At 43.2% G+C, this 27,697-nt stretch overlaps 1 protein-coding gene across 1 annotated transcript; it reads right to left on the bottom strand.

Annotated features, from left to right (window-relative positions):
* Positions 1–1,826: 1,826 nt before the first annotated feature.
* LOC126102087 (WAP four-disulfide core domain protein 2-like) lies at positions 1,827–24,691 on the bottom strand. Its single transcript, XM_049912322.1, has 2 exons — positions 24,253–24,691; positions 1,827–2,602 (listed from the first exon to the last, which is right to left on the bottom strand). Exons 1-2 carry the CDS (start codon positions 24,689–24,691, stop codon positions 2,433–2,435), a joined length of 609 nt encoding a protein of 202 aa, XP_049768279.1. The 3' UTR covers positions 1,827–2,432.
* Between the last annotated feature and the right edge of the window lie 3,006 nt (positions 24,692–27,697).

Raw genomic sequence — 27,697 nt, 5'->3', positions numbered from 1 at the left:
CTGCGCAGCTAGCGCCATTCGACGGCCAACACCGCGGTTCCTGGTGTGTCCGCTGTGCCGTGCGTGTGATCATTGCTTGTACAGTCCTCTCGCAGTGTCTGGAGCAAGTATGGTGGGTCTGACACACCGGTGTCAATGTGTTCTTTTTTCCATTTCCAGGAGTGTATTTTAATTAATAATACATGACGTTCTTTAAAATGGTGTTTACATTCATACACACAACTCAGATAACTTCCACGGAAATCCCTTTTAACAAAAAGACGTTCCGTGTGGATATTTTTTTCTTCAAATAATTTCATCTGCAGTACATCAAATTGACATTCCATACATCAACAACTACCTACAAAGAATTTTAGGAGGTAGAGTGCTATCCAGTGACTTGTAAAGTAAGATGAAAAATCATTACCAGAAGGCTATCGAAATGAACATCAAACTGAGTCTTCCGAAACCAACATTTCTCGGAACGTAGAGACTCCGCGTATATATTAGAAACGAAAACTATGCCGTAGCCGTGGTGGTCTGTTCATACGAGTGGCAAAATACCTTCCAACAGAGTTCAGCATGTGCAGTCCTCCTACGAGAGTACGTTATCTGTCGTCATACGAATATAGGACTATAGTTTTTTCTTGGTTTTTTTTCAGGTTTGTGCCTCTGCCCGTCTATGAGACTCTATAACGGATACCCACTGGCACACGTTTAAGTGTACCGCATTTCATACAAAGGTTGATTATTTACCTGAATATAGCAAACAACAGAGATGAAAAGGAAAGTAATGTCAGAGGAATTGCTGTGGCTGTTTTCTGAGACTTACCAAAGACTGTAGGAATAAATAAAATAGGAAAATGAGTAACAACTCGAAAATTGGTTCACAGATCAGTTGTTTCGTTAGTGTGACCCTGTTCTAACGATATTATCTTGTGCTCTACTTACCATTAAATTCTCTCAACCTCTTCTTTATAAGGGATCGTGGGGGCGGGGGGAACGTAATCACATTTCAGGATGGGATTTTCCCAGACGTCCAGAATTAAACTTAGGACAGAAAGGACGCGTAACCTCGAACATTTGTGAAACATGCTGGCAAATTAAAACTGTGTGTCGGACCAAGACTCGAACTCGGGACCTTTACCTTTCGCGGGCAAGTGCTCTATCAACGGAGCTACCCAAGCACGACTCTCGCCCCGTCCTCACAGCTTTACTTCTGCCAGTACCTCGCCTCCGACCTTCCAGACTTAACAAAAGCTCTCCTGCGAACCTTGTAGATCTAGTACACCCGAAAGAAAGGATATTGTGGAGACATGGCTTAGGCACAGCCTAGGGGATGTTTCCAGAATGAGATTTTCACTCTGCAGCGGAGTGTGCGCTGATATGAAACTTCCTGGCAGATGTGTGCCAAACCGAGACTAAGTCTGGAAGGTAGGAGACGCGGTACTGGCAGAAGTAAAGCTGGGAGTCGTGCTTGGGTAGCTCAGTTGGCAGAGTACTTGCCTGCGAAAGGCAAAGGTTCCGAGTTCGAGTCTCGGTCGGCACACAGTTTTAATCTGCCAGCAAGTTTTATATCAGCGCACACTCTGGTGCAGAGTGAAAATCTGATTCTCGAACATTTGTGTTGGTAGCCTCGACACTTACCCTCTGACATGTCAACGATACTGGACAACCAGCCTGCGATCAGACTCATGAAAAGTTTGTCTGCCTTTAAACATACGTCGATTCCTTCTCCACAGAAGGAACTGTGGACATCTCGAGTAGTTTGGAATGTTATCAGGAAAAAAATGGGAATGAAGTCGAAGCAAAAGCGGGTCTTTTCAGCTACAGTAACAACAAAAGAATAAAAATTGATGCAATTTATTTTACATACTCGACGACATATTTACAAGTAATGAAGCAATAAGAAAGTAACAAAGGTTATTTGTCTTACATCTAACATATTTACAAAATTGTAGTGGTATTTTTTGCGTAATCTCTTTGTAAAGAAATACAGTGAAAAAAATTTGTGCTCTCATAGTTGCACGAAATAAAAATGAGGACATTAAATAAGCTAGATGAAGGGAGATGTGTCTATTCTAATCGACAGAGATAGGGGAAGTATTTACAATTGTTTCACTACCTAAGGACACAGTCTTAAATGTCTCGTAAAAAGACACAGCTATATTCAAATCAGACAGACATCGATACATTCACTTGTTCTCAACAAAAGACAACGGAATAATTGTACAAAACTGTTTGAATGTGTGCTATTGAGAAAACAAAATGGATCTGTATTACTTCATTTGCAGGCTCACGGCACCGTTGGAGGTAAGAACGGTGGACTTTGACTCTGTTTCCTAAACTTGCTTTTGCAAAATGGGAATGATCTCAGAAAACCAAAAATGTAGGGAAACAAGGACGCGAATTGAGTTGTTGAGTGTGAGGTGAGGTGAGGCGAGGTGAGGCAGTCAGTAGTAGAGCAGCGGCTCCTCTGGGTAGGCGGGCGGCAGGCAGGCGAGGCCGCCGCAGGCTGAGCGGCAGCACTTGAGCGGGCCGCGGCAGTCGCCGTCCAGCGAGCAGCGGTTCGAGCACACCCACGGCTTGCGCGGCGGCGGGTCGGGGCACACGCCCGCCTTCACTGCAACACAAGCGCACGTGTCACCTAGCTGCTCTCGGAAAACTGGACGCGCTCGTCGAAGTACTCAAATTTAAACACCAACAAACAATACAAGCGCCTTGTATACAGCAGTGTACCGTCAATAAATTACGCTGAATGAAATGACGAGTGTCACACCATGAACATCTTGATGTAACGCTACCTAACTGCGTAATATCTATGCCTGTGCAATATATGGATTAAAATTATATACGAGTGTTGCCCAGAAAGTAATGCACCGCATTTTTCTGTCTCAACCGAAAATAATGCTGCGAACGCAAAACATTGCGTATGTATTATTTGATGTTTCCTGAGCGAGCACGGTAAGTTTCCATTACTTCCAACAGCGTAGCTCCAGGACAGTTTCAAAATGGCGTCTGCAGGTGATATACGTTAGAAGCAATGTGCCGTCATTGAATTTCTCACTGCAGAGAAAGAAACTGTGGGGAATACTCACAACCGCTTGTGCAAAGTCTACGTAGCACCTGCTGTCGACAGAAGTACAAAATGGCTCTGAGCACTATGGGACTCAACTGCTGTGGTCATCAGTCCCCTAGAACTTAGAACTACTTAAACCTAACTAACCTAAGGACATCACACACAGCCATGCCCAAGGCAGGATTGGAACCTGCGACCGTAGCAGTCGCACGGTTCCGGACTGTGCGCCTAGAACCGCGAGACCACCGCGGCCGGCGACAGAAGTACAGTTAGTTGCTGGGAACGGAGGGTGAGGTCATCAGAATGCGGTTCGGCAGAGCTCCACGATTTGCAGCGGTTGAGAATACCATCCACCCTACAGCACTGACCTCGCCCCCTCACGCTTCTACTTGTTTGGACCATTAAAGGATGCCATTCGTGGAAGACATTTTGAGGTTGATGATGAGGGGATTCACACAGCGAAACACTGGCTTCGCCACCAGGACAAGAATTGGTACCGACAAGGCATACACACCCTTGTTTCGCACTGGAGGGTGGCCATAGAATGGGATGGAGATTACTTGGAAAGATAGGGTGTGTAGATAAAACACCATTCTTTCGTGTGTGTAATTCTCATTACGTTCAATAAGGAATTGTTCAAGAAAAGAATGCGTTGCATCACATTCTGGGCAACCTTTGTACTTATGCGAGCTTATCTACATTCTAATACAAAAAAATTAAAATGACACACCATGAAGGAATTATCTGAATGAGACTGATCCAATAAATCACCCATATTTTTTGAAATTGTAATCATTTGTTTGTCTGTTCATGTACATCACATCTACCGCATTCCGTCCCATTCAGATAATTCCTTCGGGATGTGTCATTCTTTCTCTTAGTGTTTATCTGCATGTTGTTGTCGTTGTTGTGGTCTTCATCCCGAACACTGATTTCATGCAGCTTTCCCTCATACTGTATCTTTTGTAGGCCTCTTCATCTCGGAATAACTACTGCAACCTACATCCTTCTGAATTTACTTACTGTATGTATCTCTGGTCTCTCTCTACGATTTTTACCCCTCCTTCACTCCCGCCCCCCACCTCTGACCCCCACACCACACACACATTTCCCTCCACTACTAAACTGGTGATCCCTTGATATCTCAGACTGTGTCCTACCAACCGATTCCTTCTGTTAGTCAAGTCGTGACACAAATTTCTTGTCTCTCAGTTCTGTTCAGTACCTCTTAATTTGTTACGTGATCTGCTCATCTACTCTCAATCATTCTTCTGTACAGTTTCAAAAATCTTTATTATATTCCTGTCCAGACTATTTATTTTCCATGTTACACTTCCATACATGGCTAAACTCCAGATAAATACCTCAAGCCGGCCGCAGTGGCCGTGCGGTTCTAGGCGCTCCAGTCTGGAGCCGCGCTGTTGCTACGGTCGCAGGTTCGAATCCTGCCTCGGGCATGGGTGTATGTGATGTCCTTAGGTTATTTTTGAACCTCAAACTTCCTAACACTTAAATCTATATTCAGGGTTAACAAATTTCTCTTCGTCAGGAAAGCTTTTCTTGCCATTGCCAGTTTACATTTTATCTCTTCTCTACTTTGGCCACCATCAGTTATTTTTGCCCACCCAGCTAGCCGTACAGCTTAATGCACTGCTTCCCGAGCAGGCAGGCGTGCTGGTCAACAGTACGGATCCACCCGGCAGATCAGTGTCGAGGTCTGGTGTGTCGGCCAGTTTGTGGATTGTTTTTAAAGCGGTTTTCCATCTACCTCAGCCAATGCAGGCTGGTTCCCCTTATTCCGCCTCAGTTACATTATGTCGTGATTGCTGCACAAACACTGTCTCCACGTACGCGTACACCATAATTACTCTACCACGCAAACATCTGGGGTTACACTCGTCTGGTATGAGACGTTCCAGGTGGGGGGGGGGGGGGCACTGGGGACCAAACCACACAATAGGTTCGGTGTGGGGCGGTGGTGGGGTGGGTGGACTGCTGTGGCCTGTTGTGGGGTTGTGAACCTCTGAGGACTATGGCTGGACGAAGCCTCTCCATCGTTTATGCGTCCCCGGTTTAATGCACAATCAGTTATTTTGCTGCCCAAATAACAAACGTCATCTACTACTTTTAGTGTCTCATTTCCAAATCTGATTTTCTCAGTATTGCCTGATTTAATTCGACTATATTCCATTATCCTTGTTTTGCTTTTGTTGATGTTTATCTTAAATCCTCCTTTCAAGACACTGTCAATTCCATTCAACTGCTTTTCCACATGCTTTGCTGTCTCTGACAGAATTACGATGTCATCAGCATATCTCAAAATTTTATTATTTCCCCCTGAACTTCAACTCCTACTCTAAGTTTTTCTTTGGTTTCCTTTACTGCTTACTCAGTGCACAGATTGAATAACATTGGGGATAGGCTAGGGCCCTGTCTCAGTGCATCTATCCACATATGTTACAGAAATGTATGCTTGCATCTCCTGTCCTTTACGAGGCTAGATCCCTTGTTGAAAGCTGGTTGTTGATCAACTGTTGGCTAGCTAGTCTTATCAAAACTTCACCATAGCCCCGTTATCCGCCATTTCTCGGAGTTGCTACAGGGGCTTCACACCTATGTATTGGTCCCAGGGCACTCGAGGTCTCCACACTACTTCGTCTCTGTAGGCAATAGTCGACTCTGAGTTGCTCATCTCCCACGACTTGAGCGAGGGGCTGGTCTTTTGAAAGGAAGAAGACGGAAAGTGTCAACTACTTGGGAAATATGACAGAGGAAAACAGAGGAATTGAGAAAGAGATCAGTGATTTAGGCACACAGCAGAAGCATTCCTGCAAAGTGTTAGCAGCTTGGTTTGAGACAAGGCATCCCACAAAAAGGCAATGAAGTAATATATATGGAAGTTACCACATCCCAGTAGCGATTTTTGCATCTGGAACTTGAGTATGGAGAAAAGAGATGTAGGCCCCCTAACCAGATTGCACGTATGTGTAATGAAGTGCCTCAGAAATAGGGTAGAAGTAACAAGGAGAGATAGGATGACGAGTGAAAGGGCAAGGAAAATAGTGAAAGAGGAACCCTTGTAGAGAAGGTTAGAAACATCAAGACTAAGATGGTATGGAAACTTAAAGAGAATGAAAAACAATTAGATTTCCAAGAAGATACATGATATGGAGATGTGAAGGAAACCATCAACAGGGAGACCACGTGAATGATGGCTGAATGATATGGAGGAGAGTGCTGAAAAAAGAGGCGAGGACTGGACCAGAGAAAACACAGAAAGCAGAAAGATGATTGGAAAGCAGAACTAGATGGCAAGGCTTATGTTCCAAACAGACCCAGCCTGAGACTGGAAACGGTTCAAGGTGATGATGATAACGATTATGTATGCATGTCCCACATCTCCTCCTCAACGACTTGATCAGTTTCAACCAATCTAGGTATACTTATCACTTATTATCTGCAAAGGAGCGAGTATTTGGCGCCATAGAAATATAAGTCGGGAACATTTGGAGCCACCTCAGCCAAATTTGTTACGTACGTGACTCACTAATTGTATTATTTGCAAAAAACAAAGGAAAAAAAGGAACTGTGCAAGTAATATACCTCTACAACTCCTAAGGGTGGGAGTGAGATGCCGTGTCATGAAAAAAACAAGTTAGATAAGAACCCATATTACTATCGAAAATATAGTTTTCGGCGTCGCTAGGTAGCTGTTGTTTGCGATCTCACCGTCTGTGGCTAACGTGTCTGTAGAATAGATGGAGAAAGGCCACAGGAAGCAGTGATTCTCGAGAGCCATACAACTCCTGGAATCACGGTGTGGATATGACAACAAAACTGATTTGTCATTTCACACCACAGACACCTTGAGGAGTGTGTGGATCCTCGACCGACCTGCTCCGACCTCTGATTTGTCAGCCACGGAACACGTCTGGAATGCATCGGAAAGACGTATGCATTCGAACCAGCCACCAGCCAGCATCTTCATGCACTGCTGTGTATCAGGCATGGCTACATCTACATCTACATCCATACTCCGCAAGCCACCTGACGGTGTGTGGCGGAGGGTACCTTCAGTACCTCTATCGGTTCTCCCTTCTATTCCAGTCTCGTATTGTTCGTGGAAAGAAGGATTGTCGGTATGCCTCTGTGTGGGCTCTAATCTCTCTGATTTTATCCTCATGGTCTCTTCGCGAGATATACGTAGGAGGGAGCAATATACTGCTTGACTCTTCGGTGAAGGTATGTTCTCGAAACTTTGACAAAAGCCCGTACCGAGCTACTGAGCGTCTCTCCTGCAGAGTCTTCCACTGGAGTTTATCTATCATCTCCGTAACGCTTTCGCGATTACTAAATGATCCTGTAACGAAGCGCGCTGCTCTCCGTTGGATCTTCTCTATATCTTCTATCAACCCTATCTGGTACGGGTCCCACACTGCTGAGCAGTATTCAAGCAGTGGGCGAACAAGCGTACTGTAACCTACTTCCTTTGTTTTCGGATTGCATTTCCTTAGGATTCTTCCAATGAATCTCAGTCTGGCATCTGCTTTACCGACGATCAACATTATATGCTTATTCCATTTTAAATCACTGCTAATGCGTACTCCCAGATAATTTATGGTATTAACTGCTTCCAGTTGCTGACCTGCTATTTTGTAGCTAAATGATAAAGGATCTATCTTTCTGTGTATTCGCAGCACATTACACTTGTCTACATTGAGATTCAGTTGCCATTCCCTACACCATGCGTCAATTCGCTGCAGATCCTCCTGCATTTCAGTACAATTTTCCATTGTTACAACCTCTCGATACACCACAGCATCATCTGCAAAAAGCCTCAGTGAACTTCCGATGTCATCCACCAGGTCATTTATGTATATTGTGAATAGCAACGGTCCTATGACACTCCCCTGCGGCACACCTGAAATTACTCTTACTTCGGAAGACTTCTCTCCATTGAGAATAACATGCTGCGTCCTGTTATCTAGGAACTCCTCAATCCAATCACACAATTGGTCTGATAGTCCATATGCTCTTACTTTGGTCAATAAACGACTGTGGGGAACTGTATCGAACGCCTTGCGGAAGTCAAGAAACACGGCATCTACCTGTGAACCCGTGTCTATGGCCCTCTGAGTCTCGTGGACGAATAGCGCGAGCTGGGTTTCACATGACCGTCTTTTTCGAAACCCATGCTGATTCCTACAGAGTAGATTTCTAGTCTCCAGAAAAGTCATTATACTCGAACACAATACGTGTTCCAAAATTCTACAACTGATCGACGTTAGAGATATAGGTCTATAGTTCTGCACATCTGTTCGACGTCCCTTCTTGAAAACGGGGATGACCTGTGCCCTTTTCCAATCCTTTGGAACGCTACGCTCTTCTAGAGACCTACGGTACACCGCTGCAAGAAGGGGGGCAAGTTCCTTCGCGTACTCTGTGTAAAATTGAACTGGTATCCCATCAGGTCCAGAGGCCTTTCCTCTTTTGAGCGATTTTAATTGTTTCTCTATCCCTCTGTCGTCTATTTCGATATCTACCATTTTGTCATCTGTGCGACAATCTAGAGAAGGAACTACAGTGCAATCTTCCTCTGTGAAACAACTTTGGAAAAAGACATTTAGTATTTCGGCCTTTAGTCTGTCATCCTCTGTTTCAGTACCATTTTGGTCACAGAGTGTCTGGACATTTTGTTTTGATCCACCTACCGCTTTGACATAAGACCAAAATTTCTTAGGATTTTCTGACAAGTCAGTACATAGAACTTTACTTTCGAATTCATTGAACGCCTCTCGCATAGCTCTCTTCACACTACATTTCGCTTCGCGTAATTTTTGTTTGTCTGCAAGGCTTTGGCTATGTTCATGTTTGCTGTGAAGTTCCCTTTGCTTCCGCAGCAGTTTTCTAACTCGGTTGTTGAACCACGGTGGCTCTTTTCCATCTCTTTCGATCTTGCTTGGCACATACTCATCTAACGCATATTGTACGATGGTTTTGAACTTCGTCCACTGATCCTCAACACTATCAGTACTTGAGACAAAACTTTTGTGTTGAGCCAACAGGTACTCTGAAATCTGCTTTTTGTCACTTTTTCTAAACAGAAAAATCTTCCTACCCTTTTTAATATTCCTATTTACGGCTGAAATCATCGATGCCGTAACCGCTTTATGATCGCTGATTCCCTGTTCTGCGTTAACTTTTTCAAATAGTTCGGGTCTGTTTGTCACCAGAAGGTCTAATATGTTATCGCCACGAGTCGGTTCTCTGTTTAACTGCTCAAGGTAGTTTTCAGATAAAGCACTTAAAAAAATTTCACTGGATTCTTTGTCCCTGCCACCCGTTATGAACGTCTGAGTCTCCCAGTCTATATCCGGCAAATTAAAATCTCCACCCAGAACTATAACATGGTGGGGAAATCTACTCGAAATATTTTCCAAATTATCCTTCAGGTGCTCAGCCACAACAGCTGCTGTTCCTCAGTGTGATCTTCGCACGTTTTTGCTTCCATGCCTCAACGAATGCCAGACTGTACTAGTGTCTGTGAGGGTCATACCTCACACTAACTTTAATGAAGGACATCAGCTTCGATTAGAATTAAAACTTAATCATTTATTACCATTAACGTGGCACCTCATGGTGCAACACCCCGTTTCTGTCTGTGTATTAGAATTATAGACAGATGGTGTACTCAAACCCCTAGCAGGGCCGTCCCTCGGGGTGTGGGCAAACATTAGTGTTGTACCGAGTTAATTCTGTGCAGAGGTATCAAACGAAGCTGAAACGTGAAAGAAAGGTGCCCGTTTGAAACCTCTTTGCAGATTAAAGCAGTATGCTGGACAGAGAGCCGAACCCGAAACCTTGTCGTTCGGGGGCCGTGGTCTTAAAAATTCAGTAGCTATCTGAGTACGATTCCGGAGCTATCTTTACTTCTACCAGTGCCACTCTTCGACTGTGCAAACTGTAGAGAGAGGTTTTGGCAGAAGTAAAGCTATGCGAATGGATCGTCATTCGTGCTCAAATAGCTCAGTCGATACAGCAATTCGCGCGAAACGCAAAGTTTCTGCCTCGAGTCCTGGTCTGCTCCACAGTTTTAACCTGCCAGGCAGTTTCATAACAACGCGCACTTCGTTGTGAGAGAGTCATTCTGGAACTACAAATACGTATCGTCGACGTCAGAGGGCACAATATCAACTGGCATCTGAACTCGAAAGGTGCAGAGAGATGCGTGTCCAGGAAATGGGTTTGCTATAGAGAGCCATTTTAACTCGTACAGAATTCACTGCTACAACAGTGATGCGTAGTTATTTACAGAAGAGAAGGAGGTTTCAGGGAGAAACTTCTTCAATTTATTTTCAAAGTATACGTTGGTCTTCGTCAGGTTCTTTATATCACTGGGTAAGTAATCAAAATTTTTGGTTGCAACATTGTACATCACTTTTTGTGCCAAAAATAACCTTAATGCGGCGTATTTAATGGCATTTTTTCTTCTGATATTGTATTCATGCGCATGATTGTTCTGTTGAATTGTAGTGGATTATTTACAACAAGCTTCACGAGGGAGTAAATATCTTGTGAAGCAGTCATGAAAACGCCTGACTCCTTAAACACATCTGTACGAGATGATCATGGGAGAGCATCACGTACTATTCTTAAGCATGTTTTTGAGCAATGAAAACTTTCTTTCTTAAAGATGAGTTACGTAGAACATTATTCGGTACGAGATTATTGAGTCAAAATATGAAAAATTTGTCAACTTCCTCATTTGCCTCACCCCAAGATTTGCAGTGAATGTAAGTGCTAATGTGGCTGAACCCAGCTGTTGTAGGAGTTCTAAAATGTGGCTTTCCCAGCTTAAATTCTCGTCTATATGGACGCCTAACAATTTTGAACTTTTTAATTTATTTATTTTTTCCGCACCATGTGTTGCACTTATCATAGGTACAGTACCTCCTGATTTACAAAACTGAATATGTTAAATGTTTTTGAAATTGAGAGTCATAGCATTCGCAGAAAACTATTCAATGATACTTTTAAGAACATTATTTATCTTTCTTCTGTCGCTATATTTATGATTGGATTGATTACAATACTAGTGTCATCCACGAAAAGAATTAATTCCGCTTGTTGTATATTAAACGGAAGATCGCTTACATATGTGAGGAACAATAGCGACCTAAGATTGGGAACCCCATACGTGATTTATCGCCAGTCAGGAGACTCTAATTAAATTGGGTTAATTACTAAGTGCAACTTTCTGCACCCGTTTGGATAGATTTGACATTATCAATTCGTTGGCCATACCATCAATCCCATAAACCTCGATTTATCTAGGACAATTTTGTGATTCACGCAGTCAGCTGCTTCACGTAATTCGCAGAAAATATCAGCCGCTGGTATTTTGCTATTTAATGCTTATAAAATTTGGTGAGTGAACGTTCCAACGGGATTCTCAGTACAGCAATTCTTTTGGAATCCAGAATGTGATTTACTGAGGATTTTACATTTTACTTACTGGAATACTTTTCTACAATACATCACCTTGCCAAAAATTTTGAAAAATGATGTCAGTAGCGAAACAAATTGGTAGTTATTGACATTTCTCCAATCAATTTTCTTTTCTGAAAAAATGGCTCGAGTTAGTATGCAATAATACAGGGGTTATTATAGGGAAACAGATCTTTAGAACTCTGTTGGAAACACCGTAAAATCCAGATGAATATATATGTGTATATAGTTCCCTTAATTTTAGTAGGATAAGTTGATCATTCACAAGACTGAATTTTATGAGACTTACTTTTTCAAGACAGTCCTGTGATTTTTCTCTTGAACTGTTTCTCCCTATATTTTCTACTACCTTTAAGAAATGATTATTAAACATATGTGCTATCTTTGCCTGACTATTTGTAGGTCTTCCACTTACTTTAATAGTGATGTTATCCTGTTCTTTGGCCTGTTGTCCTATCTCTCGTTTCACTACACTCACTACAGCCGCATTCTGTTGTCGGAATTACTGACTTCTGACGTAATTTACATGTTTCTTGATTATAATAACTTCTCTTAGTGATACAGTGTATTTTTTGTAGTGAGCAGCTATCGGAGGATCTTTACTTGTTCTTGCCGACAGATACATTTCCCTTTCCCTTGTGTTCCATTTCTTTTACATAACTGTTTAAAGTTCTTTATGATTAACTTATGTGGAAAGCTGTTTTCAGGTAATGATATGAATTTATCATGGATTAGATTATATTAAGTAGTCCTGGGTCATCTCTTGTAAACAACTTTTAAAAACTGTTCTTGAGTCATTAATTATTCTAATTGACACAGCAGGTGTGCGTGTGTGTGTGTGTTCACGTAGAGACTGCAATAGACCGTTGCAGTACTGATGTTGAGCAACAGTGCTTTACTTGGTCAGTACATGCGCTCCCGTTATTTTGTATTGTTTCAGTTTGAGATTGTGCACATCTGTATGAGCTGACACCAGACTGAAGTTCTAAATGGCGCGACGGTTTTAGGACACCTTGCCAAAGCCGTTCATATCTCCTGAAAGTTGGGCTGAAACCGACACGCCACCTGACGAATTTCGAAAACAGCAACGTATGCGGCGATCGGAGCCTGCCATCGTGGTTTTGCCTCCCGTGCAACACCGGACACGTGAACATCTGTATGCTTCCGTATGCACTTTACTTTCCTTTATGGTCGTTACGTAAACCTTGTGATGGATGCCGTAGGCTAATTTTAGAGACTATGTCAATATCATGAAACAAGAGCTAGGCTTAACTTAATTAAACAAAAAAACTAAAAACAATATTATTTACCAGGTAATGAAACTGTACAACAAATTATCCGGAGCAAATAAAATAGAAGCCTGAAGCAACAAATTTAAAGATAAGACGAAACATTTAAGTAAGTAATATACTGTATAGTAGAGGAAAACTTAAATAACACTTCGCACCGGTTGGTAAAAATGTTGAAACTGATAAGCATTAAGAAAAAAAAATCTGTGTCCTTAAACAATATACTCCCCGTATGTGTGTACTGGATAACCGAATGACTGAGATCTTAAATGGAAAATGCTAATCTGAGGATCGTCACAGATATCAAAGTAAACTGTGTTGTACTGTAGGATCGGTGCAACTAGAATCTGGAGACACGAAGCTCTAAAGTAGTGTACAGACCGTTTCATGACGTGATATGCGTGCAGATGTGAATACCCGATTGTGTTCAGTCAGTTAGGTGTTGATAATGGAGTCTATGTCGCCTTAAAGGCATTTTTGACTAACATCAACTCACCAGGTCCAATCACAAAGGTGATCATTGCTCACGGCCGTGTACACCGCTTATTTAAAGCTAAACTTGATTTTCATCCTCATATCAGCGTTACTAGCGCCACTCTTATTCGACAGGCGTGAAATTTGAATAGACATGATCTTTCAGATGTAGAAACACGCCTACTAACTTTCGTTTACGTCGCAAAACTTCTTCTTGGTGCTGCAATTTTTTCCGTCAGTGTACATTCTCCTGCATTGCCCACTACACTATTGCCTTGTGTAGGACCTAATATCCAACGACAAGCCGTGAGTCAAAATAAAGCATAAATCTACAAATAGTCCATCACTAAATAGCTATAGAGGTGCTAAAATGAGATAGTGATTAGTACGAGTGGTGTTTGAAAATAGCTAACATCGCTAAAGTTCGGTAAGACCTCAGCGCCCGATGAGGTCCCTTTGAGTTCTAGTGAACTGCTAGTGAATTAGCTCCACTGTTGATTAAGCTTTACCACAGAGAAATATTCACACAGATTGGCAACGGTTTAGACACTCTTATCAACAGAAAAGGAAATACAACTCATCCGTCATTTATTTTACTCACATCTGTTTGTAACAGAATTGTAGCACACATGTGGAGATCGAATACTATTAATACCTACAACAAAATACCCTTTTCCATGACAGCTGGAAAGGAGATTCGAAGAGATCGATCATGCAAAACGGACCACGCGCTCTCCACGCATAATACACTTAATGACAGGATAGAGGGAGCCACACTCATTCAGTGTTTGTAAACTTTCTGATGCCTTCAGATCGAGTCAAAGAACGCCGTCAAAAGAAAAGATTTACCTACGGGACATCTAAGCAGCTTCTCGACTGAATTGTGGGTTTCCTGACGGCGAGGACGTAGCATGTTATCCTCAAAGGAGATTCATCTGCAGACTCTGACGTAATACTCTAGTGAAGGAGTTGTGCGACCTAAACGAAAATTGGTAGTCGTGTTTCTACATCTGGAAAGTGATATCTATTCAGATTTCCCACCAGTCGCATAAGAGTCGCGATAGCATCACCACCATGAGGATGCAAATCAAGTTTGCTTGAAATACGTACTGCAACGTTTGTGAGCGTTAGTCAGCTTTGAGATTAGACGTGGTGAGTTGATGTTAGACAAAAATTCCCGAGTTTGAAAGAGGTCTAATAATAGGGCTACGAGAAACTAAATGTTCCCTCTGCGATATTGTAGAAAGACTTGATAGAAATGTAGCCACTGTACATGAATGCTGGCAGCGGTGATCATGAGAATGTACGGTCACAAGGAGACTGGGCTCCGGACGGCCACTTGGCACTCCCAAAACGGAAGACCACGGTGTTTGGCTTCTGACTCTGGCGCATCGCACTGCATCCGCAGCAGCAGTTTGAGCAGCAGCAAGCAGCCGCCATATGAGACTTGAGTAATGCCAAGCGAGAGATCACTGCAGGACAGGATGGAGGTTTATTGGGTATTCTGATGAAAACTGGTTCTTCCTCTGTGTCAGTGACGGCCGTGTGCTGGTCAGAGGAAGACTAGTTGATGGCCTGCAACCAACCTGTCTGCGTTCTAGGCACACTCGACCTACACCTGGAGGCATGGTCTGGGTGCGATTTCGTATGACGTCAGGAGTACTCACGAGGTTGTCTCAAGCACCCTGACTACAAATTTGCACGTCACTCTGGTGACTCGACCTGTTGTGCTACCACTAATGAACTGCATTCCAGGGGGTGTTTTCCGAATATATAAATCTCGCCGAAATACGGCTGTCGTAGCCCCAGCGTGGTCTAAAGAGTGTCGACATGCTGCCTTATTCCGCGCGATCATCAGATGTGTCTCCAATCGAGCACAGTATAGTACATCAGCGGTTGAGAACTCCAGCGTCATCCACAAATAGCACTGATCGTCCTGTACTGAGCAAAAGAGTGCAAGATGCATGGAATTCTATCCCTCAGAAACTGATATCCAGCACATGTATAACACGATGCATACACGTCTGCATGCTTGTATTCAACATTACACCGGTTATTAATCTACCAGCATTTCATACACTCCTGGAAATGGAAAAAAGAACACATTGACACCGGTGTGTCAGACCCACCATACTTGCTCCGGACACTGCGAGAGGGCTGTACAAGCAATGATCACACACACGGCACAGCGGACACATCAGGAACCGCGGTGTTGGCCGTCGAATGGCGCTAGCTGCGCAGCATTTGTGCACCGCCGCCGTCAGTGTCAGCCAGTTTGCCGTGGCATACGGAGCTCCATCGCAGTCTTTAACACTGGTAGCATGCCGCGACAGCGTGGACGTGAACCGTATGTGCAGTTGACGGACTTTGAGTGAGGGCGTATAGTGGGCATGCGGGAGGCCGGGTGGACGTACCGCCGAATTGCTCAACACGTGGGGCGTGAGGTCTCCACAGTACATCGATGTTGTCGCCAGTGGTCGGCGGAAGGTGCACGTGGCCGTCGATCTGGGACCGGACCGCAGCGACGCACGGATGCACGCCAAGACCGTAGGATCCTACGCAGTGCCGTAGGGGACCGCACCGCCACTTCCCAGCAAATTAGGGACACTGTTGCTCCTGGGGTATCGGCGAGGACCATTCGCAACCGTCTCCATGAAGCTGGGCTACGGTCCCGCACACCGTTAGGCCGTCTTCCGCTCACGCCCCAACATCGTGCAGCCCGCCTCCAGTGGTGTCGCGACAGGCGTGAATGGAGGGACGAATGGAGACGTGTCGTCTTCAGCGATGAGAGTCGCTTCTGCCTTGGTGCCAATGATGGTCGTATGCGTGTTTGGCGCCGTGCAGGTGAGCGCCACAATCGGGACTGCATACGACCGAGGCACACAGGGCCAACACCCGGCATCATGGTGTGGGGAGCGATCTCCTACACTGGCCGTACACCAGGGGACACTGAATAGTGCACGGTACATCCAAACCGTCATCGAACCCATCGTTCTACCATTCCTAGACCGGAAAGGGTACTTGCTGTTCCAACAGGACAATGCACGTCCGCATGTATCCCGTGCCACCCAACGTGCTCTAGAAGGTGTAAGTCAACTACCCTGGCCAGCAATATCTCCGGATCTGTCCCCCATTGAGCATGTTTGGGACTGGATGAAGCGTCGTCTCACGCGGTCTGCACGTCCAGCACGAACGCTGGTCCAACTGAGGCGCCAGGTGGAAATGGCATGGCAAGCCGTTCCACAGGACTACATCCAGCATCTCTACGATCGTCTCCATGGGAGAATAGCAGCCTGCATTGCTGCGAAAGGTGGATATACACTGTACTAGTGCCGACATTGTGCATGCTCTGTTGCCTGTGTCTATGTGCCTGTGGTTCTGTCAGTGTGATCATGTGATGTATCTGACCCCAGGAATGTGTCAATAAAGTTTCCCCTTCCTGGGACAATGAATTCACGGTGTTCTTATTTCAATTTCCAGGAGTGTATTTGCAATGAAATATCTCGATCTTACGTTAAACTGTGATTTTGCAGTGTTAATCACTGAAATGGGTTACCTACACTAATGTATTCCAGAAATTTCATTACTCTGTGTTAATTATTTTTTGGTGTTGCGATTTCTTCCCGTCTGTGTATTTCCACTGCTGTCCAAAGTAGACTTATGATGTATCCTTCTAGCTGAATAACCCACGCAGTGTATCCGTGAGTGTGTCGGCCGGCACAAGAGCAAGACGGCAAACAGTGAGTAGGCAGCCGCATCCTTCCCAGAAGGCAGCCGTGACACACGCCGGCATACAGCAGACGGCGGGGGCAGCCCACACGCTGGCTGTCTGGCCGGGAGGCGCTGACGTCAGCTGGCGGCCCTTTATAGCTGCTAATCCTGTTGTCGGATGACTTAACGCCAGTTCTGGTAGCGTACACGCAGAGAATCTACAGGCTGTCTCAGGAGGAATGGTCAATATTCAGGGATATGACAGGAACGACCAATCGAAGCAGAAAGGCAATGGTGTCCAGTTAATGTGAACAGTAGACGAAATGGATTGGCCCTGCAGAAACTTTTCCTATACAAATGAGCCGAACATGACGGTTTAATTTCGATAAAACTAGTAATCTCTGTATTTTTGTGTGAACTGGGCGAATAAACTTCTGTGATATGAACAACGGCCGCGTTTAGAGTCTGACGTCGCCTTCAATGGTATTGACAGTGTCAGGTAATTATCATCAACAGCAGTCGTTTTCCGTCGTGAAAGGTTTAGCAGCTCATGTTTCGAGTTACATCCCTAAAGAAGATGTAAGTTTCAGAATCGCGAACTCACTAACTGTAAAATACTTGCAATGTCGGGAATATACAGCATACCATGTACTTGCGGAAAAATGTATGTTGGAATGACTGGACGATTAGTCAACACCAGGATCACAAAACATAACCGGCAGTGCAGGTTGGGGCAGGTGGAGAAATCGGCCGTGGCAGAGCACGCGCTGTGTGAGACGGACCGCATAGTAAATTCGCCAACACTGAAGTTCTTGCTGTAGGGAAGAGCTATCGCAGCCGCTTGTTCAGAAAAGATATAGAAACGCACAAACATAATAATATCTTCAACAAGAAAGAAGAAAGCCTCAAGGTGAACGGATCCTGGATTCCCGCGCTGCGGAGAACGACCGATTCAGGCAGCAAAGGGAGAACAGCACTGGAAATGACTGATGAAAAGCCCTTCGACGTTGGCGTGCCAGGTACATATAATCTGCGGCCGCGAGCTCGGCTCCAATCCACCATCAGCAGCGGAGGGTGAAGCTTTGACAATGCCAGACACAAATAATTCGAGAATAATTAGGAATGCGGTCTGAGTGAGGACCATGAAATGTAGGCAACATACATTACATGTGATAAGCTAATTTTTTCTGTCGATTTGATGCTGCACGTGAGATATGCGCCCACCTCAACACACCATTATGTCAATAGCAACCAAAGCTACGAGTGGAATCGGTGGCGTAACACTGAAAGATGTGAGGTCGATTTCATCTACTTAGAAGGGAGTGACCGATGTTTGCAGGGATGCAATATTAATTCTTCTTACTGATAAAAGGAGAAAACTTATTAAAGCAACTAAGCATTTCTTCAGGATCAACATGATGAACGAATATTTGAGATTACAAAAGAAAACAACACCTGTGTGTTGAAGATGTGAAAACTAAGGCATTTATTAGACATCACATCCTCTTCGTTTCACTTATTTACAAATCTAAAGGAATTTTTGCTTATAAAACATTTGTAATCCAATGAAACTATGCATTGATATTCTACAGACATTTTAAGCTCTTCACGGCGTAAAATAAATACGGTTTATTTTCTTGTTCTTACTATTTCCAAACAGCTGTTTTTATTGCTTCCCCCTATAATTGCAATCGATTTCGAAATCAGAAGGCTTGCAATCGGTACAGGCAAAGCCCAAAGACATACCGAGTTAGCCGCAACGTGAAGAGCAGCAACAGAAACTAACATGCTAACTTAAATACATAAATTTTTATTTGTTCATTGCTTATTTTCGAGTTTTTCTTTGTAACTGTGATTCTGTATATAGTTGTTGTTAAGTTATATGGAAAAATCAAAGTCTCGATTATTGGATTATTAGATCGTAACCGAGCAAACTGAAAAGGAAACGAAAGACAAATTTGGAAATGGGATTAAAATTAAGACAGAAGAGAAAACCCTTTGGGATTTGCCAATGACAAGGACGGCCAATGACTCGGAAGATCAGTTTAGCTGAATGGATCGTGTCTTGAAAAGAGCTATGAGACGAACCTCAAGAAAAGTAAGACAAGAGTAATGGAATGTATTCGAATAAAACCAGGCGATATTAAAAGAATTAGATTAAGAAAAGACACACGAAAATCAGTCAAGGAGTTTTGCTGTTTGGGCAGCAAAATACTTCTGACGATGACCAAAGTAGAGAGGGTATAAAATGCAGAAGGGCAACAGAAAAGTAAGGTTTTATGAAAAACAGCAATTTTTTAGCATCGATTACAAATTTAAGTGTTAGCAAGCCTTTTGTGAAGCTATTGGTCTGGAGTGTGGCCTTGTCTGAAGGTGAAACGTGAACGATAAACAGTTGATACAGTAAGAGACTGTAAGCTTTCGAAATGTGGTGCTACAGAAGAATGTTGAAGATTAGATCCGTAGATCGACTAACTAATGAATTGATTCTGAATCTAACGGGGGAAAATAGATTTGTGGCACCACTTAATTAAAAGAATCGATCATTTGATATAACACATTCTGAAGCATAAAAGATCGGTAACTGGGTAATGGAGGCAAGTGCGTGGGGGGGGGGGGGAGGGAGGGGGTTGGAAGGGGTTAAAATCGTAGAGAGAGACCAAGGCTTGAATGCAGTTAGAAGGTTCAAATGCATGTAAGTTGCAACAGTGATGCAGAGATGAAGACTTCCACAGAATGGACAAGCGTGAAGAACTGTGTAAGACCAGCCTTTGGACTGAAGACGGCATAAACGACAACAGAGAACTTTCAGTATATTGAATGTGTTATAGTACAGACAACAATAAATAAATAAATCACATGGGTTCCTCTTCAGGTAAATAGTGCGGGAATCGATGTGCAGTACACTCCCAAGTGTATCACGTGAACATTAGGCAGCTCATTTATGATCTGCCTCGTGTTCACATTATGTACTTGCAGATGCACTGTACATGATAACATATTATGTACCTGAAGACGGAGCGATTTGCATTCGAAATCGGTGATGGCCGAGCGGTTCTAGACGCTTAAGTCCGGAACAGCGCGACTGCTACGGTCGTAGGTTCGAATCCTGCCTCGGGCATGGATGTGTGTGATGTCCTTAGGTTAGTTAGGTTTAAGTAGTTCTAAGTTCTAGGGGACTGATGACCTCAGATGTTAAGTCCCATTGTGCTCAGAGCCATTTGAACGATTCGAAATCGATGGCACTTAAAATAGAAAACAATAAAAAGAGCTGTTTGGGTACAGAAACAAAACGGGGGTAAATAGAATTCAAAACACGGTTGTTCTTCTTGTTACAGATGTTTATTAGCCCGGATCACACAAAAATACACAAAGATTACTAGTTTTCTATCAGATCTCAACAAGGGCACAACATGAAAGTATGTTATACACGTCTTCTGTATTTTATATTTGTAATTATTATGCGATGTTCGCACAGCTGTTCTTTTATTCTATGATGAGAGACAGTGCTATGGAATGTCATCTCTATAAGTGGTGTCCAGTTAATGTGAACAGTAGACGAAATGGATTGGCCCTGCAGAAACTTTACCTATACAAATGACCTGAACATGACGGTTTAATTTCGATGAAACTAGTAATCTCTGTATTTTTGTGTGAACTGGGCGAATAAACTTCTGTGATATGAACAACGGCCGCGTTTAGAGTCTGACGTCGCCTTCAATGGTATTGACAGTGTCAGGTAATTATCATCAACAGCAGTCGTTTTACGTCGTGAAAGGTTTAGCAGCTCATGTTTCGAGTTACATCCCTAAAGAAGATGTAAGTTTCAGAATCGCGAACTCACTAATTGTAAAATACTCACTAACAATTTGCAATTAATTAAAAAGGGGTCCGCAACGAAAAAATCGCGCAGTATCAACAAATTCTTTCACTGATAGGACGATAAATTTTAATCTTTACCTAACACACCGAAATAATTAGGTTTTTTCAGTTCTTTTCGGCTGGTCCCGGCGGAGGTTCGAGTCCTCCCTCGGAGATGGATGTGTGTGTTTGTCCTTAGGATGATTTAGGTTAAGTAGTGTGTAAGCTTAGGGACTGATAACCTTAGCAGTTAAGTCCCATAAGATTTCACACACATTTGAACACTTTTTTTAAGTACTTTTGGAGCATACGACTGTGGGGAAGAAAAACATGAACTGCGATAAAAAGTGTAAGGTTCTGAAATACAATGCTAAAGAAGATATTTTAAAATTAAGAGGATATATAAGTAAGAAACGGAGAACTTTATGCTAGTCTCACCGACCTTAAAAAAAGGTGGGAGAAGTTACTTCGACATCCGCTAGCACCCAGTAATAGTGAACTCGAAATAAGAGGTACAGGAAAACTAAAAATTGTTAGGGTACTCAAATAGTAGAATATTTACATCAGCTTACTAAGGACATTGTTTTCTAGTTGGTCATACGTATGATCAGGAATCCACAGAACGCTCCGTGAGACTCTACATCAGTGGAAATTAAAGGGAGGCCTGGGTGCATCAGGATCACAGACGACTCTTCTGACACAATGCAACAACAGACTTTGAATAACATATTACTGTAAGGATCGGGTATTTGAAAAATATCGAATTACCGATTTGAGTTGCTGGTAAAATACTTTATTTATACAACCAGTTTCAAACGTCTGACCATTGTCAGGTTCATAACAGTATTCACAGCATCATGCTAGGGGACGTATAAAATCGTTCTCGCTAGGTGATAAAACCCCCGAGCAATACACTGTTATCATATCGTAATATAAATTATGTCGTTAATTTATAAAAACTGTGTTAGTGAGTGTATTCATTCATTTTAAATATAATCGGCTTTAACGCTGTGAAGAGATTCACACCACACAGAGCTGACTGAACAGCTGACCACTGTGTACTGGTAGAACCAAACAGGGATGAGTTGCTCAGTCGCCTCTGGGTGGTGTGAATCTCTTCGCAGCGTTAAAGCTGACTACAGTTTTAAAATGAATGCATACACTCACTAACACAGTTTTTATAAATTAACGACATAATTTATATTACTATATGATAACAGTGTATTATTAATAGTTCTATCTCCTGACGATAACGACTTTATATTCAGCTAACTGATGCTATGACTAGTTTTATGAACCTGATGATAGCAGACGACTGAAACCGTTGTATAAATGAAGTATGTTACCAGCAGCTCAAGGTGGTAGTATGACATTTTTTTTAAATTTATAAGAGCTGTGGGGCAACACTTCCTCAAAATTGGGTATTTGTCGGAGAGATTTCACAGGATGTCTCCACACTCTTCGTTATTGAGGTTATTGGTAACCGGATACGTTGGAAAACCACAAAATCCGATCTTCACATTTTCAGGTCTAGTAAAATATTTGATAAAGACCATTGAAGTCTAAATCATACTGAACGCATCAATTGTAAGACAATCTTGTCAGTTACTGAAGACGACTCGGATATAAATGTCACAGAACGATCCCTTTCAAGGCTATGGAGCTATATTTACATGGCGGTGCTGCTGTCTAGAAGTCGTTAGATGAAGAAGTGAGAGACACCGCACAGAAAGATGCAAACAATGCCGTGTTTGGCCTGTGGAGAACAACAAGGTTTCATGTGACAGAGGTTGAAAGTACGCAGTATAGCACTAAAGAAGTTAATCCAGTTTTCAAAAACTGATATATTGCCAATTGGAAGTATGCGACCTTCGTATATGTTTCTGTAGTAACTTATTTAGTCGAGATCGCTTTAATAATAAAAATATTCACATTACCAGTTTCGACAGGTAGTTGCCACCTTCAGATGTGCTTAATTTACTGATCAGCTTCATACAGATAACTGTGAACGAATATGATTAAGCACTTCGAACATGTCATGTGACAATATGATGGGCAGCTTATCTTTCATAGGACCTGCAGCGTAGGATATGTCAGCAATTGACGTATTTATACGAAGTGTCCAAAACTCGCTGCTGTGAGATATTAGTTTTTATTTCTTTTTCTTTCACTACAGATTCGTCTCGACTGAATTGCCATTATCGAGTGACCTGTGGTACAATGTGGGTGACTATTTTTATTATACATATTTATGTTATAGTAGAAAATTGTGCATGGATTGCTACTTACGTATGTGTTGTCCAGAAGGACTGACACGCATATAACACCGCAGGCAACTACATTTTGACTGTCGTTCAATATTTGGTGAATAATTAAAATGGTAATTAATTTGTAATTTGTTGCGATGATAATTTGACAGTTTTGCAGCTATTTCAAATGGTTCAAATGGCTCTGAGCACTATGGGACTTAACTTCTGAGGTCATCAGTGCCCTAGAACTTAGAACTACTTAAACCTAACTAACCTAAGGACATGACACACATCCATGCCCGAGGCAGGTTTCGAACCTGCGACCGTAGTAACTATATTTGTTTTTGAGCAACTGTATAAAACCTTTTAGTGGATTTAACTCGTCTGAAGGTGGCAACTAGTTGGCAAAACCAGTTATGTGAATATTACTTAATTTTATCCATTGTTTTTCAGTGTTTCGTCCGCGACTGTTTTACTTTCGTAAAATGAAGAACAAACCGCCTTCAGTCACAAGTTGCGTTTATTTACTGCACTATTCATTTGGAGCCGTGGAGGCTCATCTTCATGTGCTTTTCAGTGATTTACATCAGGTTTTTTAGTTGTTTGCCTGTTGATATTACATTTTTGTGTTACAACATTGTATATTGTAGATATAAGTGTAACAGCGTTAATAATGGTTAGTTTCATATTATTAATAGTTAGTCTGATATTACATTTTTGTGTTACAACATGGTATATTGTAGATATAAGTTTAACAGCGTTAATAATAGTTAGTTTCATATTTTTAACGCTGTTAAACTTATATCTACAATATACCATGTTGTAGCACAAAAATGTAATATCAACATGCAAGCAACTAAAAAACCTGATGTAAATCACTGAAAAGCACCTGAAGATGAGCCTCCAGAGTTCGAAATGCATAGTGCAGTAAATAAAAGCAACTTGTGACCGAAGGCGGTTTGTTCTTCATTTTACGAATGTGAATGTTTTTGTTCTATAAGCGATGCCAATAAATAATCGTCAAGCCAGTCGAAGCGTTACATCTACGATTGGCGTTATTCCACTGCTGAAAGAGCGACGAGGGGCGAGCGCGGGCACTTACTGATGAGTGGCGCCCTGGAGCGCGTGACGGGCTGCGAGCAGACGGCGCCGCCGCACGTGGTGGCGCAGCACTTGAGCTGGCCGGGGCAGTGGCCGTCGTAGGCGCAGGTGCGCTCGCACACCAGCTGCGGCAGCGCGGGCGAGCACGCGCCCGGCTTCTCGTAGGCGCCGGCGGCCAGGGGCGCCAGCACCAGCAGCGCCAGCAGCGGCAGCAGTGCTAGGGGCAGGCGGGACGGCGGCATGGCGGACACAGAGCGCCGCCGGCAGCCGCCGCCCCTTAATACCTGCGCCGCTTCCGCCGCAGATCCCGCGTGCTTCTCCTTCCACACCGCGCTTGCTTCATCCAGTGCCCCCTCCCCGGCGGGCTCGATCGTCTCGCTGCAGTCGCTTCCAGCGAACTCCTCCCTACTTTTTTTCGACGGAGACGCTGCCGTCGGCATTCCCGACACACCGGTGTGCAATCACTTTCCGACTCGCCCTATTAGGAAACGAGCAACGGAATTCAGTACATTCGCGTCTTACTCTTCTCGGATGACGTGGAAACCGTTGCATTTAGACGTCAGGTGGTTTCGTGTAGTCGTGTATCGCGTGCCAGTCTGTCTAAGAAATGGACGCCCTCTGTGCAACCGATGAGGAAGCAAACGTATGGAAAAACTCAACTAAAAGAAGATATGGGATGATACGTGTTAAGACAGCAGTGAGTAACTTCCAAAAACTGGAAGGATTCATCATCATCATCATCATCATCATCATTTAAGACTGATTGTGCCTTTCAGCGTTCAGTCTGGAGCATAGCCCCCCTTATACAGTTCCTCCATGATCCCCTATTCAGTGCTAACATTGGTGCCTCTTCTGATGTTATACCTATTACTTCAAAATCGTTCTTAACCGAATCTAGGTACCTTCTCCTCGGTCTGCCCCGACTCCTCCTACCCTCTACTGCTGAATCCATGAGTCTCTTGGGTAACCTTGCTTCTCCCATGCGTGTAACATGACCCCACCATCTAAGCCTGTTCGCCCTGACTGCTACATCTATAGAGTTCATTCCCAGTTTTTCTTTGATTTCCTCATTGTGGACACCCTCCTGCCATTGTTACCATCTACTAGTACCTGCAATCATCCTAGCTACTTTCATACCCGTAACCTCAACCTTGTTGATAAGGTAACCTGAATCCACCCAGCTTTCGCTCCCATACAACAAAGTTGGTCGAAAGATTGAACGGTGCACAGATAACTTAGTCTTGGTACTGACTTCCTTCTTGCAGAAGAGAGTAGATCGTAGCTGAGCGCTCACTCCATTAGCTTTGCTACACCTCGCTTCCAGTTCTTTCACTATGTTGCCATCCTGTGAGAATATGCATCCTAAGTACTTGAAACCGTCCACCTGTTCTAACTTTGTTCCTCCTATTTGGCACTCAATCCGTTTATATTTCTTTCCCACTGACATTACTTTCGTTTTGGAGATGCTAATCTTCATACCATAGTCCTTACATTTCTGATCTAGCTCTGAAATATTACTTTGCAAACTTTCAATCGAATCTGCCATCACAACTAAGTCATCCGCATATGCAAGACTGCTTATTTTGTGTTCACATATCTTAATCTCACCCAGCCAGTCTATTGTTTTCAACATATGATCCATAAATAATATGAACAACAGTGGAGACAGGTTGCAGCCTTGTCTTACCCCTGAAACTACTCTGAACCATGAACTCAATTTACCGTCAACTCTAACTGCTGCCTGACTATCCATGTAAAGACCTTTAATTGCTTGCAAAAGTTTGCCTCCTATTCCATAATCTTGTAGAACAGACAATAACTTCCTCCTAGGAACCCGGTCATATGCCTTTTCTAGATCTATAAAGCATAGATACAATTCCCTGTTCCACTCATAACACTTCTCCATTATTTGCTGTAAGCTAAAGATCTGGTCCTGACAACCTCTAAGAGGCCTAAACCCACACTGATTTTCATCCAATTGGTCCTCAACTAATACTCGCACTTTCCTTCCAACAATACCTGCGAAGATTTTACCCACAACGCTGATTAAAGAGATACCTCTGTAGTTGTTACAATCTTTTCTGTTTCTATGTTTAAAGATTGGTGTGATTACTGCTTTTGTCCAGTCTGATGGAACCTGTCCCGACTCCCAGGCCATTTCAATTATCCTGTTAGCCATTTAAGACCTGACATTCCACTGTATTTGATGAGTTCCGACTTAATTTCATCCACCCCAGCCGCTTTATTGCACTGCAATCTATTGACCATTTTTTCCACTTTCTCAAATGTGATCCTATTTCCATCATCATTCCTATCCCATTCTACCTCGAAATCTGAAACATTACTGATCGCATTTTCACCAACATTGAGCAACTCTTCAAAATATTCCCTCCATCTGCTCAAGGCATCCACAGGATTCACCAGCAGTTTTCCTGACCTGTCCAAAATACTTGTCATTTTCTTCTTACCTCCCTTTCGAAGACTGCTAATTACACTCCAGAATGGTTTTCCAGCAGCTTGACCCATAGTCTCCAACCTGTTTCCAAAGTCTTCCCACGATTTCTTCTTCGATGCTGCAATTATCTGGAAGGATTTTAAAAGAAAAATTGCGAGCACAGCTTAGAATATATAGGTGATTCAGCTGTGCCGGCCGAAGTGGACGAGCGGTTCTAGGCGCTTCAGTCTGGAATCGCGCAACCGCTACGGTCGCAGGTTCGATTCCTGCCCCGGGCATGGATGTGTATGATGTCCTTAGGTTAGTTAGGTTTAAGTAGTTCTAAGTTCTAGGGGACTGATGATTTCAGATGTTAAGTCCCATAGTACTCAGAGCCAACAGCATAAAATAAACAGTTACATCGTTGTATTCGTCACCCCTTCTGACTACGAATATACTGTGTTTGGAAGACTGAAGTTTGGACGGAATTGTCGACGTCATTAGTTTAAGCATAACGTTTACGAAAATCGTTTTCCGTTGATTACTCTCAAGAGCTTGTTTAAATTAAGAATGTTAATGTTGTAGCCGACTATGCTGGTGGCGTAATAGCCCAATCAGTAGAGACCGAAAAAGTGGAATATCGGGAAGAGTTCGTGTAGCTGGAAATTTTTATACAGTCATACGAAGGAGTGCCACGAACAACATACTAGAAATCCTGACTGGTGATGGGGATGAGTGAGTGGGAGACGTACGTTTGAAGGTCACTTTAGTGTGTTTTTCTTGACTAACTCGAAAACCGTGACCTTCATCGAAAACACATCAGAATTTAACTTCATTAAATTTCCTACAAGCCGGCCGAAGTGGCCGTGCGGTTAAAGGCGCTGCAGTCTGGAACCGCAAGACCGCTACGGTCGCAGGTTCGAATCCTGCCTCGGGCATGGATGTTTGTGATGTCCTTAGGTTAGTTAGGTTTAACTAGTTCTAAGTTCTAGGGGACTAATGACCTCAGCAG

The sequence above is a fragment of the Schistocerca cancellata genome, chromosome 1 (genome assembly GCF_023864275.1).
Source record: "Schistocerca cancellata isolate TAMUIC-IGC-003103 chromosome 1, iqSchCanc2.1, whole genome shotgun sequence".
NCBI classification, from domain to species: Eukaryota; Metazoa; Arthropoda; class Insecta; order Orthoptera; family Acrididae; genus Schistocerca; species Schistocerca cancellata.
Note: the sequence above shows the minus strand (reverse complement) of the source record. Positions and strands in the feature narration are given on the sequence as shown.